This window comes from Magallana gigas, chromosome 4 (genome assembly GCF_963853765.1).
Source record: "Magallana gigas chromosome 4, xbMagGiga1.1, whole genome shotgun sequence".
Lineage (NCBI taxonomy): Eukaryota > Metazoa > Mollusca > Bivalvia > Ostreida > Ostreidae > Magallana > Magallana gigas.
In genome coordinates this window covers 1484575-1498717 of record NC_088856.1, presented here as the reverse complement: position 1 = coordinate 1498717, position 14143 = coordinate 1484575, and the positions used below count along the sequence as shown (strand labels likewise).

Sequence of the window (14143 nt, the reverse complement as noted above, 5' to 3'; positions counted from 1 at the left end):
TGCAAGATAACAATTACTTTCTTGTTTGTACCATCTCAAGACTTGTCATCAGCTGGTCTTGCACCTAATGATACAGACAAGAGGCCTACCTTTTGGATTTTTTGTAGTTCTGCATCCTCATCCGAGTTGATATCCGACTCGGATTCATATCCAACAGTAAAACACTGAACCAGTGAGTTCTTGCGGACATTGCTTCCGCTATCTGATCGGTGTTTCTGCTGGACAATCGGCATTTCTGATCACCCAGCCAGTCTCATCATAGAAGGGTACACTTTTAATCCATTTCAACAATACAAGCCCTCTATTAAATTCTCCAAGTCGTAAAGCCAAATTCTTGACAGCCTATGAACAGACAACTTATTGAATCTCAGTTTCCTATTTTTCTATTTTAGTTTTCCTTTTGCCTTCATTGAAACACATGGAAAGTATGTTTTGTATCAAAATTAAAACTCAAGAATAGCGAAACCTCATCTATGCAAGAAACCACATCCTTTCCATTTTATTCAGTTTACCAATGCAAGATGTTGAATAAAGAGGCTTCTACAAAAGTGTGCGGCCTGCCTGCCTCTTTGTACAACAAATTAGCACTTTGGGTGAGAGATCTTTTTTGTGAATGCCAGTTTCCAGATTTCCTAAGCAATAGTTTTGGAATTCTTCGAAACTACAATAGTCTTATAGATGCTAATCTGTGTTTGTCACAGTGAACTGTCTGGTTCTTTTACCGAAACAGGTTTCTGCCACCAAGATGTTCAAATTGTTTTCAAGTGTAATAAATCCATTTAGATTCTCTGAGCAGAATGTCTGCACAAGCGTCAACAATCCTCGGCCTTCAATCTGTCTTCTATATGAGCTCTCTGTAATAACACCATGGAATGTCACTGCGCCTCTAGAATCGGTTCAACAGACACAATGCCTGAAACTCAGAGCATTATTCCCCAGGAGAGCTGCTATATGTTATGACTTTTCTATAGTAATTACAGCATTGATACCTAATTGCCTCAGTGCTAAGATTTCAGAAGTATTACACAATTATAGGCCGAGTCTCGGAGGACATATAGATCAGTATCTACCAGTGATCTCGGAGTCTGATGTCTCTAGGTTGTCTGATGATTCCTGAGCAATCAAAGATCCTTCGTTGATTGCTCTGAGTTCTTCACCCTCAGTTTCAGTGATGTCACAAACAGGTGCTTGATTGACAACCGTCAGAGTCCTGTGTGCGAGTCTACAGGTAGATGATTACAGGTAAGACCTACCTGATCAGCACACACCTGTGTCTCTGATATAAATACTTGTTAAGGTACTGAACAATGCTGACAGATTTGTTCACAGGTTTGATCCGCACAAATTTGTGTTTTTATAGAAATTCCAATACAGAAAGTATCTCTATGTTTACAATTTCCAATATCCTTAAAGGTCACGATCAATCTATTCCTCAAGGGAATGAACAATGCTGACTGGACACTGCTGGTGTAGTATATCCCCTGTAGCTTGGTCTGTAGGTCTAACAGTGGCAGCAATAACCACTTGGTTGGTCCTCCTTGGTCCTCACCCCCAGGCCTTACCCCTTTATCTGTGTCATAGGTCCTACAATCACCCTGTCCCTCAGCTTCTCTCACTCACCACTGGATATGTCATCAACACTTCACAGTAACTCTACACTCCCAGTAGCCTCAGCCTTCACACTCTTGCTTTATATATATATACAAGCACCTGGCTTCTTGATGGCGAGATGATTGCCCTGGACAACATATAGCACTAACAATAGCACCAATCATCTGTGTCCCTGACAGTTTGTCCTGGACAGAACTTGAGGTATGGCAATAGTCCCAGTAGAAATGTCAACTACAGAGGTGATGTAATGACGCCAGCACCATCTAATGTTTAAAGGGCAGAATCCTGACTCCTAGGTATATTGACATCAATTAAAACTCCCACACTAATCACTCCAGTCATCACCAGTCAATATTTCCAAAGACTTTTAATTACTGCTTAATCCTTTGGTGGACATCAAACCCAATTCATTATTAAAACTAATGTGCATTAAAATCTGTAATCTCTGCAACAGTTATTGGTACTTAGCATGATCTTCACCAGATTCCTGCCACAAATCACAGGGACCAATAATTAAATCAACACTCCAACATATCCCATCAAATGCCAATCAAGTGCTCCTTAGCCTCCTACAAAATAATCCTTTTGTTTCCAGACAGCTTAGAATCTTTCTGAATGTTCTATTTCTCTGACTGATCCTCTATGCATCGGATTGCATGCACAAGATGTGGTGCTAATGCGTTTTGACAGATTTAAAGCAGAACTGTGGGAAAACGACCTCAAAATGCAAGGACAATGGCAGCATAAGCATGGAGGCAAGAATTCAGCATTAAACTTGACAGAAAATATAGAGTCTAAAATAGACCTTGTCAGGGTTACACATCCTCCATCAGGGGGTGAGGCTGCAATGGGGTCAAACATAGGACCTTGACCTATTTAACTCACTCCAGTCAACTTATTTAATTGGTTTGATTGGTTGGGTTGTGTTCGGAAATTGTTTTTATTTTACACAGAATTAAATCAGCTACCAGTGGCGTCACACCTCCTGGAAACCCCGAGCCCTTGGCTGGCCATCAAAAAGGGGGTCAGAGGTCGGTTCTCTGGGAGTTTCCACTAAATTAACTCCAATTTAGTAAATTAAATAAGTCTTACACAATACTTTGTACAAACTTAGCCCTGCACTTACAGTATTCAATTAGGAAGCTTATTAACAGTTCAGATCCAATACTATCTCAATAAAAGCAGATAAGGTTTGGTTATATTTATTCTGATGAAATTCAATTCACTAAATACGGTACTGTAAATTTCTTATTTTATGCGAGTACTTAAATCCGTAAGTCCATGGTTTGACATCGAATCGGGGGAATATATAATCAAAAACGCCAAACTTTCATCATAATTTTTTCATATAGTTCACTACTGCCAGAAATATGTTAGCCAAATTTCAAAATTTGTAAGTGATGCTAATTCTCACATTCACTTAGCAATCTTTAGTATTGATGTTTATCATGTATCAGACTAGTGTGTTATTTATGTGTCAGAGTATCTCTGTGCACATAGATAGGCCTCTGTTTAAACCCTTTCAATCATGCAACTCTATTTCTTTAGTGCATCTTTGTTTTACATGTAAATGACGTTATGTGGGCATTTACAATGTACCATCTGTTTGTACCCTGAAGGTCCTTAATTAATCTTGTTAATATATAAAATGGAATTCAATTATACATGTACTTGAAAATAAATAGTCATTGCAGATGGGTTATAAGAATGGAATACTTATTTTTACATGTACATTAGATATATTTGTAATTCACAAAGCTAGAAAGTTATGACAATTAGGTGGATATATATAGTAAGTTACTGGTATGTATAATGGGTCATTTTCTGATTGGAGACAAGTCAATTAATTCTGATGCTCTGTAAACACGGAAATGTTAACAGGAAGAAAACTCTTGTACATTTTGTGATGATCAAATATTTAAAACCCCACATTAACATTTTATACATCAGCCGAGGGAACTAACAACCATTATACATCAGCCGAGGGAACTAACAACCATTATACATGGAATCATCCTGCATGTAACAACATTTTAGAAAATGTGTACACTAAGTTTTTTTTTTAATTCCGTCAGTCACTTTTGCAATTTAAGATTTTCAAATAGCAAACAACACCACTTAAAATTTCTACATATTGAATATTTTGTAATGTAAAAGAGATCCCGAAGAAAAGCTAAAATTATATAAGGTAACAATGAAAAATTATCCAGGTTTAAGGTATATTTTAAACATTTCAAATTAAGTATAAGTAAATGAAGCTTACAACATAAACTGTATTTAGAGATTACTGTGGTTTCATCAATATTCGTTGAATACCAATTTTCGTTGATTTCGTTTTTAAGTTTATCCACGAAATTAAATGTTCATTGAAATGCAGTTTCTATTATCGATAACATTTTGTATTGATGGGGTCATTGACCACGAATTTACATATCCTTGAAGCTGCGATTTTCTCTTTATCCACGAAAATTGATACCCTTAAATATTAATGAAACCACAGTATATGACTTTTTATATCACATCTTATATTAGCCCTATGTCGTATATATCAGCCCTCGAGCCTAACAGCTATTGAGTTGATATACAGCGACCTTGGTGTAATATAGGATGCAAAATAAAAATGCCATGTAATATTTTATATCTATTGTAACAGTTACTATAAAGTTGATAAACACTTCTCACAATACAGATTTTGGAAGAGTGTATGAGCCAAAGTTACTTTGTATCTAAAAAAATTAATATACTTCTAGCTTTTCAATCAGTTTCATTATGTATACTAATGTGCATTTCCCAGAATTCCCCTGGACACTTACATCACTGGTACTTGGGCGGGGCCTGTTGCGTAACTTTACGGGAGAAATGTAGTCATGTCTGCCCTCCATACCTGGTGACTGTAACAGATAAAAAAAAGAAAATTATGAATTTTCTAAACTTTATTCAAAACTCCCTTCAACATTCATTTGAATAAATCTTATCAGACTGACTTACTACAGCAAGATGTGATTTACACAGTAAGAAATTGAGATTAAAATTACTGTGGAATAATCTCAAAATTTGACGGGGTCAATTTGTATGGATGATGTCAATTGCTTAAAGGTTCACTGGGATATAAATTCATGGATTAAAATTTGTTTCAGTGAACATGTGTTATATTAAATAAAAGCTATGTTCTTTAATTTGTTTGGGACGCAAATTTTTGGGCAATGGGTACCTACAAACTCCACAGAAACAATACTCCACGAATACTCTAGATTTCTTATTTTATACACAAAAACTGTAGATTTCTTATTTTATACACAAAAACTGTAGATTTCTTATTTTATACACAAAAACTGTAGATTTCTTATTTTATACACAAAAACTGTAGATTTCTTATTTTATACACAAAAACTGTAGATTTCTTATTTTATACACAAAAACTGTAGATTTCTTATTTTATACACAAAAACTGAAGATTTCTTATTTTATACACAAAAACTGAAGATTTCTTATTTTATACACAAAAACTGTAGATTTCTTATTTTATACACAAAAACTGTAGATTTCTTATTTTATACAAGTACTTATTTTCGTGATGCTGTCGTTTTGTATTAAATCATGAGGACGTTAACTCTGGAGCGATAAAATTTTGTTTTAGTTTTTTATAGTTTACTGAGCTGTCAGAAAATATTTTTATTAAAATCTGCAAGGGTTCAACTCCGAATTTTACACTGACATGATTTCCCTGCGTTTTAACAAGGAATCTCAGTACCAATGATTCAACAATTAACGTTAAATCTACAATTTTTTGTATTTAAAATTTTTGGATTTGATATGAATAGTCTTTTTGGACAGATTCACTGGATGACAAGTCAACACTACTCACATCGTTCGCTCGTCGCGGTCGGTTGCGTAGTTTAACCGGGGAGACATAGTCCTCACTAGACGTTCCTGAGATTTCTTCACTCTCGCCATCTGACAGAATTCTAGGATTTTCATGTACAATACCTGGAATATATAAAGACCCACATCAGACAAATTAGAAAAATATCACAAAAACAAGGAGAACATTTTAAAAAATTCAAAAAGGACATGATTTACAGACTCTTGTATTGATAAATTTTATGATACTGACATATAAAACCTCTCCTCAGTTGGAGTGAAATATGGCTTTATAAACATTTAAATTAAAAAAAAAACCTGTGCGGCTGTAATTTTCTTGTGTAAGCCTATAACATAGACATGGATTAAATGCATGGTGTTTACAATTTCTATGACCTAGATAAAGGGCAGTCACCCCCTGTTTTCAACACTAGGCCCAATGACTAATACTGTACTGATATTCGATTGGTCTTTCTGATTGAGGAACTTCCTTTAAGTTCTACAAATGGGTATTTGTCATTCATTTCTTTTTTTCTTGTTTAATTTTTTTGTTAACTTTGTGATAAACATCTTTCCCCTTTTGGAGCCCCAGGAGAGATAAAGAAGAGTTAGGGATGAAGCAGAATTTTTTTTTTGAAGCACATGTTTTCAGATTGGTTTTTATCTGAATCAAACACCCTGCAGTACTACCTACAAGCTATATTAAATTACCGACACCACAGGGCCCCTTACACGCTGAATAAGCCAGCTCCAAGCGGGTTATTTTAGGCCGAGCATCTCTGTGGTTTACAAAAATATTCTTCACCTTTGAAAACTTTTTTCTCCGAAGAATGTTAAGTGCATTTAAATTTTTTTCTACACATCTTATATAAACTGTTCTAACTGTATACTGCAGTAACAATTAACTCTACTGTCTGAACACGCTATACAATTTCTGGGATAAACTTGAAAATTTTCTTGATAAATTCTATCACTCGAAATACTTTTATTCCTTTGGTGTTTGTACACGCAAAATAATGATCTAAGAAATTTCAGTTATTTGTATAATCTTGAATATTAAGCAAAGTCAAATTATGGTGATTTGAAGTCAAATTATGGTGATTTGACCTTCAACATTTAATGACCTTGACCTTGATATGCCAAAAAAAGAAAAATAGACTTTTATCAATACACTGTTCCTATCATCTTGGGTAATTGGCGAACTTACAGACTAAAAATAAACAATTTGGTAACAAGACCTCTAATATTAAAGAGAAATACATTTATAAATGGGTACTTTTTCTGTACACACTAACAATTTATTATTGGATGGATCTTTAATATCATACCAAATTAGAAACTGAATTGAAGTCAGTAATGGCTGCACAGTTAGAACAAGTGGAGCTGGTCCCCAATATGAGTTTAATCTTCCTGAGAGTTGCTGATATTACAACCCACCCTGAGAGGAATTCCCTGTATAAACGCTCAATAAAGAAACCTGATCACCCGTTTATTGCAACCAATAAACCTGGGAGTAACTCGGTCCCCTATTTATTGATATTCAATGTCTCCAATATGGACAGTGGGCTCTAGGATTTCCTATAAGTAGGAAACTATCGGCAAACTCCACCACAGATCCTGGGAGTTTAAACAGCTTCAGAAAACACATACTGGGTCCGGTCCATGTAACAAAATCATTTCTATTTTTCATTAACGTTTCTCTGAATCTTTAGATGCTTATTGACACAAGCTCAGGGATATATTTGTCTGGGCTAATAAAAATGAATCGGAAGCATAAAATATTTGTCAGAACTAGCTTAATTAGGAGAGAATCAGAAATCAATTGGGCGAGATGGGAATTAGTGTCAGACAATGCTAGCTTTCTGTACAAAGTACATGTAATATTAACCTACAGCATGTTATAAACACTGAATACAGTAATGCCAATCAAGTTTACTGCAATTTATGTTCAATATTTTGTCAAATCATTATATCTTAAGAAAATGGATTCAAATTTGTAGAAATGTACCAGTTATCACATGAATAATATTATATATAATGTAGTAGTTATTTATCTGATAAAACGTCTATTGGTGTACAGGAATCTAGAGCCTATAGACCATTAAATTGTGGACAATTCAGACACTGTACATGTGTGGTATCAAGGGGGAATTGCAAGGGGCTGTTTTCTGAGAAAGTATAAAATATGAACATAATGAATGAAAGTATTCAGCATTGTGTAAGGAATGGGTTGCTTTATAAGGATGAATCAAGCTTTTCCTGAAATGCAAAAAAGTCCAAGATGTATGTCAAGAAAAGGGACATCATTTATAAATCTTGCCATAGTACACAGTTTCAATCATTTTAATACTAAATAGTACCCATAAAGATCAATTTATTGCTCTCTCACTATGACCAACACCACTCACATTAACCTCCCCCCCCCCCCCTATACTTACCACCAATACCATCCTGGTTTTCTATGGATCAATAGAACTATATGCCACACTTACCTAGACGGACATTTCGAGGCAGGGTGGAACACTTTTCATCCTTTCCCTCCTCCTTTGCAGAAGATTTCCTCCTGCTGCTCTGGCTTCCTCCCGTCGGATTTCCATCGCGTCCCCACAGCCGCTGTTTTATCCGACTAATCCACGACAGAGACTGGCTAATCTGCCGTTTTTTGTCCAATTTTTGTAAATTAATCACTTTGCGTTGGTGCTGACATGAATTGTGGGCCAAGTTGTTGTCGAATTGATGCTGCAAAGCCTTCACATTCATATTTTATTCACAGAACTTGAGCAGTCAATTAGGGTACAATCTGTCTCTAGACATGGCTAATCTTTAATATCTACATCATCGATTCCAATCAACCCTGCCGGCCTATTTTGGTCTTTATATTACTGAATTTCCTTTGTTTCTATAGCTGCAAAGAATATGTATGAGCAGTGATTGCATGGCTTCTGATGCTACAGTGAGTCATTATTTGGTCCCTTTGACTGAAATGTCTTTGGGAACCAAACTCACTGATAAATACCGCCTGAAGCATATCAGTGCTTCAATTATTAAGCAGTTATTCTACGTTTTTTTTTCTTCCTTTCTTATTTAACAAAGATAGATTCAATTTCAAAGACATCTGAATATAAAGAAACCTTTGAAATGATGATACATGTTATGTACTGTTCAGAACCTTTTAATTAATGTTTGCATTCCAGTTGGAATATCATATTGACTATGAGACCCCCTATAACCCTCATATCTTTATATCCAATTCACGAGGCCACAACCAGGAAGAAATTAGGAATAGTACACCAGGAAATCGAAGCAAACAACTCATGTTCATTACAATGATATGCTAAATCAGGGAACTGTCATGTGAATTATTACAGAATATATGAAAACCTACTGCAAAACCTCTAAAATCCTAATATTTGATTCCGAGTGCACAACAGTTAGTTTGCAACATAAAACCTATTTCCAACCATTTGAACACAAAGTTTCATAATATCCGTCTGAATGCATAGCTGCATTTAATTTGGTGATTTGTCTTTCAGGATGTCAAATTCATCCCTAGGCTATATAATTTCCACTAAAATAAAATATGAGCAAAACAAACTTTAGATCTTCTAGACAAAAATTTCATTTCTCCCTTTTTTCTTAACCTGCAACTGTACTGAGGAGACCTCTAGAAAGACATGGGTCTGGGTGTAGAGGCAACCCCCCCCCCCCCCCCCCCCTTGCCCTCAGAAGGTCTGTCCCATTTTTAGAACCCAACCTTGACCCAGACAGAATTCACATGATTTACCCCAGTACCAAAATTATCCTTATCACAATCTTTCACATTTTCCTCACAGATTTCATTTTTTATTGACATATCTTAATTTCTGCAAAAACTTTTTAGAGAATATTTCAAACTCCTGAACCACTAGCACTCAACCTCAGCTACGTGAGTAAATTGTGAGAAATACGCCTATGATAGATCTAAGATTTTACTGCAGCAGTAGCAGTTTTTTTCTTAAAAGCAAATATAAAGGTACACACAAACTACTACAAGAAAAGAAAACCCTCGGGTCTAAGCTATGCATCTGAATTATTTGATAGTTATTACATACACTTACTATGTCGTTGAAAGGATGTTGTCAATACTACAAAAATAAGAGTTCCTTCTTTTAAAACTCCCTTCTACATCTTCACCAAAATAAAACAGAAAATATCCCTTGTCAAAATACTCCTTGAGAGAACCAGCCTGTTATTGTATGAGCCGGACACCAGTCACTTCAAGAGCCCTGCACACTTCATACATAAACTAAGCAATAAGCACTTTGTTTGTTTTCCGTAATACCAAGGACCGACTTCCGGAGAAAACAAAACCTGATATTTTAATGACTCGACTGTACTTTGTGTACACCCAATCGGTGCATTGATGCACTCCGTTAATGTAGCAATCCACTACACTGGAGAAGACAGGACAAATTGTGATGACAAATTACAGCGTGTAATGGGAGTTATCGTGCCTATTACAGAGAATTGTCTCCTATCTGATGGGAACAATGGCCCCAGACAAGATATCTAGGAATGAAGCTGATATCATCAATCACAACAAGGACTCTAGGCCGCTGCTGCAGAACAAGAAAATTATCACCATTCTAACATCATCCCCCACAATTCATACACAACAATCAATAACTCTTTGTATTTGGAACTGAAACTGATTGCATTCATAATAAATAACAAGTTGAATACCTTGGAGAGAGAGAAAGAGAGAGAGAGAGAGAGAGAAAGAGAGAGAGAGAGAGAGAGAGAGAGAGAGAGAGAGAGAGAGAGAGAGAGAGAGAGAGAGAGAGAGAGAGAGAGAGAGAGAGAGAGAGGTGTCATTAAAAATTATCAAATCTGCAAATACCTTAAAGTAATGATTTTTCAAACCATCAGAAAAACGGAGTATATCCTTTAAGAACAGGGATTCACAAAAACTTAAACTTTAAATTTTTACATTCACAGATGACAAATCCTGAAATGTAATCCTCCCAGCTCTGACTGCTAGCTGGCACGTGGGGGATGATAACTTCCCTAGGAAAAAGGAATCCCTCACGATTCCGAGTCGTTTAATGATACACGGAATCAAACCGATACAGCCCGCCACTAGCCGAGCTTATCACTGTGAACTTATATCAGAGAGCCTACTCTACAAATATTTAATATTACCACACAAGAGGGTTCAGCACTCTAATTCATATTCTACAAGTTCACGTTGATCTTGGGGGTATCATCGGTGATGTAACGAAAAATAATGGCTCTCATACTCATATCATAAGCCAGAATCAAATTATCAAAATGGAACTAAAAAAAAATTCTGACATAATCTTCTCAAGTCAGCAGTTCTTGTTGGTTTTATCAGGTTCAGCATAATTTTTGGGTGCAATCAACAGAGTCTCCCGCGACATGCAGCTTAACATGTATACGAGTTGAACTGGGGAAATTATCACACTAACCTCACAGAAACATTTTGACAAAACTGCCGAAATCATCTACAGTGCCAAATAATTTCCTTATCAGAAATAAAAACATGAAATGCAAAAAAAAAAAAGAATGAATTACTGACATTACTAAATGGCTGATAGCTATTTTACACATTATACGAATTCTGACACCTCCCAAACATAAGGCCCCTGGGTTACATGCCATTACGCAGTGTATTACAACTTGTCATTACACGGGTGTAGATCACGGACACTTACGGTAGCACTGAAGCTGTAGCCCAGGTGTAACTTCATTTCCTCTGTATCTAGACTCACTTCCTGCTCCAAATAATAAAACTATTCCACTCCTAATTCAAACCCCGGTAATAAACACCTCCTCATAACCATGGCAACTACTTTCAATCAAAGTCAAAATGAGGAAGTCCAGGTCATGCTAAAGCTTGAAAACTTGCTGGCTGCAGGTGATCTAGTAATTCAGCAACAAATTAAACAACTAGGACAGAACCTTACATCTGGCATAGTGTACAAACTGGTTACAGAGAACAGTCTAAAGTTAGAAAAAATTTCCAAGAATTTTATTTGAAAGTGTTCATTTGAGGGTCACTGTGCAAAGTGACAAGCATTGTTATGTGTGTATGAGAGAACTCATCCTTTGCTGATGTGTGTAGAAATCATAGAGAAATCATGTTCATACTGATGGGTTCCACGCTATAATGAACAGAAACAGTATACGGTCACAATATCAACAGGACAATAATACATGTATATCAGTTATGATATACCTGTGAAATACCTTATTACAAATTGAATAAGACAGGGTTAGGTTTACCCTTTTACTTGGTTTCCCTCAGAGACTGGGAAGCTAGGGTCAGGAAGTACAATCCTGATGCTCTGATTCCGTGTTTTACATGGCGCCGCTCTTTGTGAATGGAGCTTTGAGAGAAGATTACTGACTCGGACCTGATAACAGACCAGATGCTGTATCAACAGGAAGTGATAAGGTAATCATCAAATTCAATCTGAGGGGCTCCCCACAGGGGCAGGTCCCACACATCTGGTCAGGGGATCGGACCCATAGAGTACACACAGCGGGGGTCAGGGATGTATCTCCATTACTGTTAATTGAAGCACGGAGACAGGACCTTTCCACTTGTTACTCTATACCTCTTCTTGCACAATTATCTACAGAATTATAAGAGGAGAGAGAATCTTGGAATTCAGAGCAGAGACCTATTGAGAGTTCAAAGGCAATTGATTAAACATCAAGATTTCACCCATCAACCTTCACTGGTGAACTACATTCCACAGCATTAGAGTTAATTTAACCAGCATCAAAACCTGTAATGTCCAGCTAAAGCCAAGAGTTACTACAGAATTGAGATCTTCTATAATACTAAAAGTGACATTTCATGTGTAACAAGTCAAATCCAACTTCTAGAGCCATGCTTGCTGTCAGCATCTCTGCTACACTGTATTACGACACTGCATGACTTGTGGTCAGAGTTAACGTAACGTAACTAACCTGGAGCACTGACCTTATAAAATGATGTTCCTAATCTATGAAGCATTCAATTTATATCCATATTCCAATGTTATTCAAAATCCAATGTCATACCTTACATAAACTTGTGAAAAGTTAAACTGTCCATTGTAACTGTAAATGGCTTTAGTGTCCAGGATCATCAGTCCAGTCAAAGTTCCATTTTATTTACCAGACAGCTGAAATTTTTGGAATTCTTGGAAACATTGTTTCAGGATGTGTGTACTAACAGGATACAGAATGCATGCATCTCTCATGATAACTTGTGGGACATGATTATGTACGACAATTTAGAAGTAAACATGTAGATGTAGAACTAGCTGATCCTGTTCCCATGTTAGTACACTGTATATCTTGGTCCTTGGTTATATATGATAGGGGCACCATCTGTCCAGCGAGTACAGTACAGGGCATTAACTCAGTGTGAGCTGGCTCTATCAGCAGAATCTGGTGTTAACAATGACCTGGTCCAAGTCAATCACACAAACTTCCTTCCTGCTTTGAGGATATAATTGTTCAAGCATTAAACTGCAGAGGTCAAGGGTTTCAATTCCAAACTCCTGATACCACAAGACAGGAGTTGCAGTATGTGATTCAGAGGAAATTCTGCATGTTATCGAACCTCTTCATTGGGTATTGATGGCAGGGATTTGGATTGATGTCAATGATCTACTTCTGTCTCTCCCAGATGTCTCTCTTCCCACAGAACAATGACCTTATCTGTTACAAACAACCAAAGGGAAGCAACTCTCCAAACAATACATTTACATCAACTGTAAGAGTTATCCATCCTGATAAGAAAGAAGAAATTATCATTTGATTGCTGAAAATCCAACAATCAATATTAATACTTCATATTGCCGTGGAACAAATGTAAAGAACTATACAAAACTGATCATAAATAATGTAAGACATGTGTTGCAATCTCGTATTAAATGTGTTCAATATCTAACAGCGAACATTTTGTTCCACCACTTGGAAATCCTGCCATTTATAAACCAGTATAACAAACCATGCACATTACCTCCAGGTATCTGGGGTTGTAAACTCAAGTGATTGTCACTTCAGCTTATTAGGAGGGAAAACATGAACACAAATAAACCAATAAAACTTAACGTTTCTTCCATTGAAGAAAAACCTGAAAAAGTGAAGCCGTTTTACCCCGACAAATTGATGAAAACTGAGCACATGCTCCCTGCATAACCGCGTTAATTGTTTTGTATCAATTTTCAGCTTTTGTGAAACAAGATTATAGTATTGCCTCTCAGAGCCATTGTAACTAAATTAAAACTGACAATTTACATTTAGGCTCTCTCTGCTTGTACACAGCTAGCTTAGCAGAGAGAAGTACTTTACACAGCAAATGTAATTATGAAGTTTTCTCCAACTCTGCTATCGAGAGCTAACTTCACCACTGGGTTTCTGGAAAAGCTGCATTAATTTTACATTTGGTGAAACTTCTGCTGCCAAATTTGTTGTCTTATTCATTGTGTTATTCAGTTGTGCACTTCTTACTACCAAATTTTGTCAGCATCAGAAAATCAATGTCAGAATAATCATGAAAAAAGAACCAAGATACCCACTGCATTGGTCTGGTTATATGTTTAAGTCTTCTCAGTGAGTTTTATATTGATCATGTCTTGTCACTTATCAATGAATTTTTCAATGATATTCG

General features: G+C 36.3%; 2 protein-coding genes across 8 annotated transcripts in view; one reads left to right on the top strand and one right to left on the bottom strand.

Moving 5' to 3' along the window:
* The window catches only part of LOC105323102 (UDP-xylose and UDP-N-acetylglucosamine transporter), a 69420-nt gene that overhangs the window by 37698 nt on the left and 17579 nt on the right, over positions 1–14143 (top strand). The window lies entirely within an intron of this gene.
* Positions 1–14143, bottom strand: part of LOC105323040 (cyclin-dependent kinase 17) — a 32852-nt gene that overhangs the window by 10763 nt on the left and 7946 nt on the right. For 2 of the 7 annotated variants that reach the window (XM_011421988.4, XM_066080841.1), the window contains exons 4-5: positions 5477–5598; positions 4425–4502 (exon numbers count right to left, since the gene is read on the bottom strand). In XM_011421988.4, the coding sequence (XP_011420290.2) occupies positions 4425–4502; positions 5477–5598 (200 nt within the window). Of the gene's footprint in view, positions 1–89; positions 1272–4424; positions 4503–5476; positions 5599–7964; positions 8378–9563; positions 9846–10351; positions 10584–11186; positions 11368–14143 lie in introns of those variants that run through there. The other 5 variants (XM_011421985.4, XM_011421987.4, XM_011421986.4 and 2 more) reach the window with 5 other exon arrangements.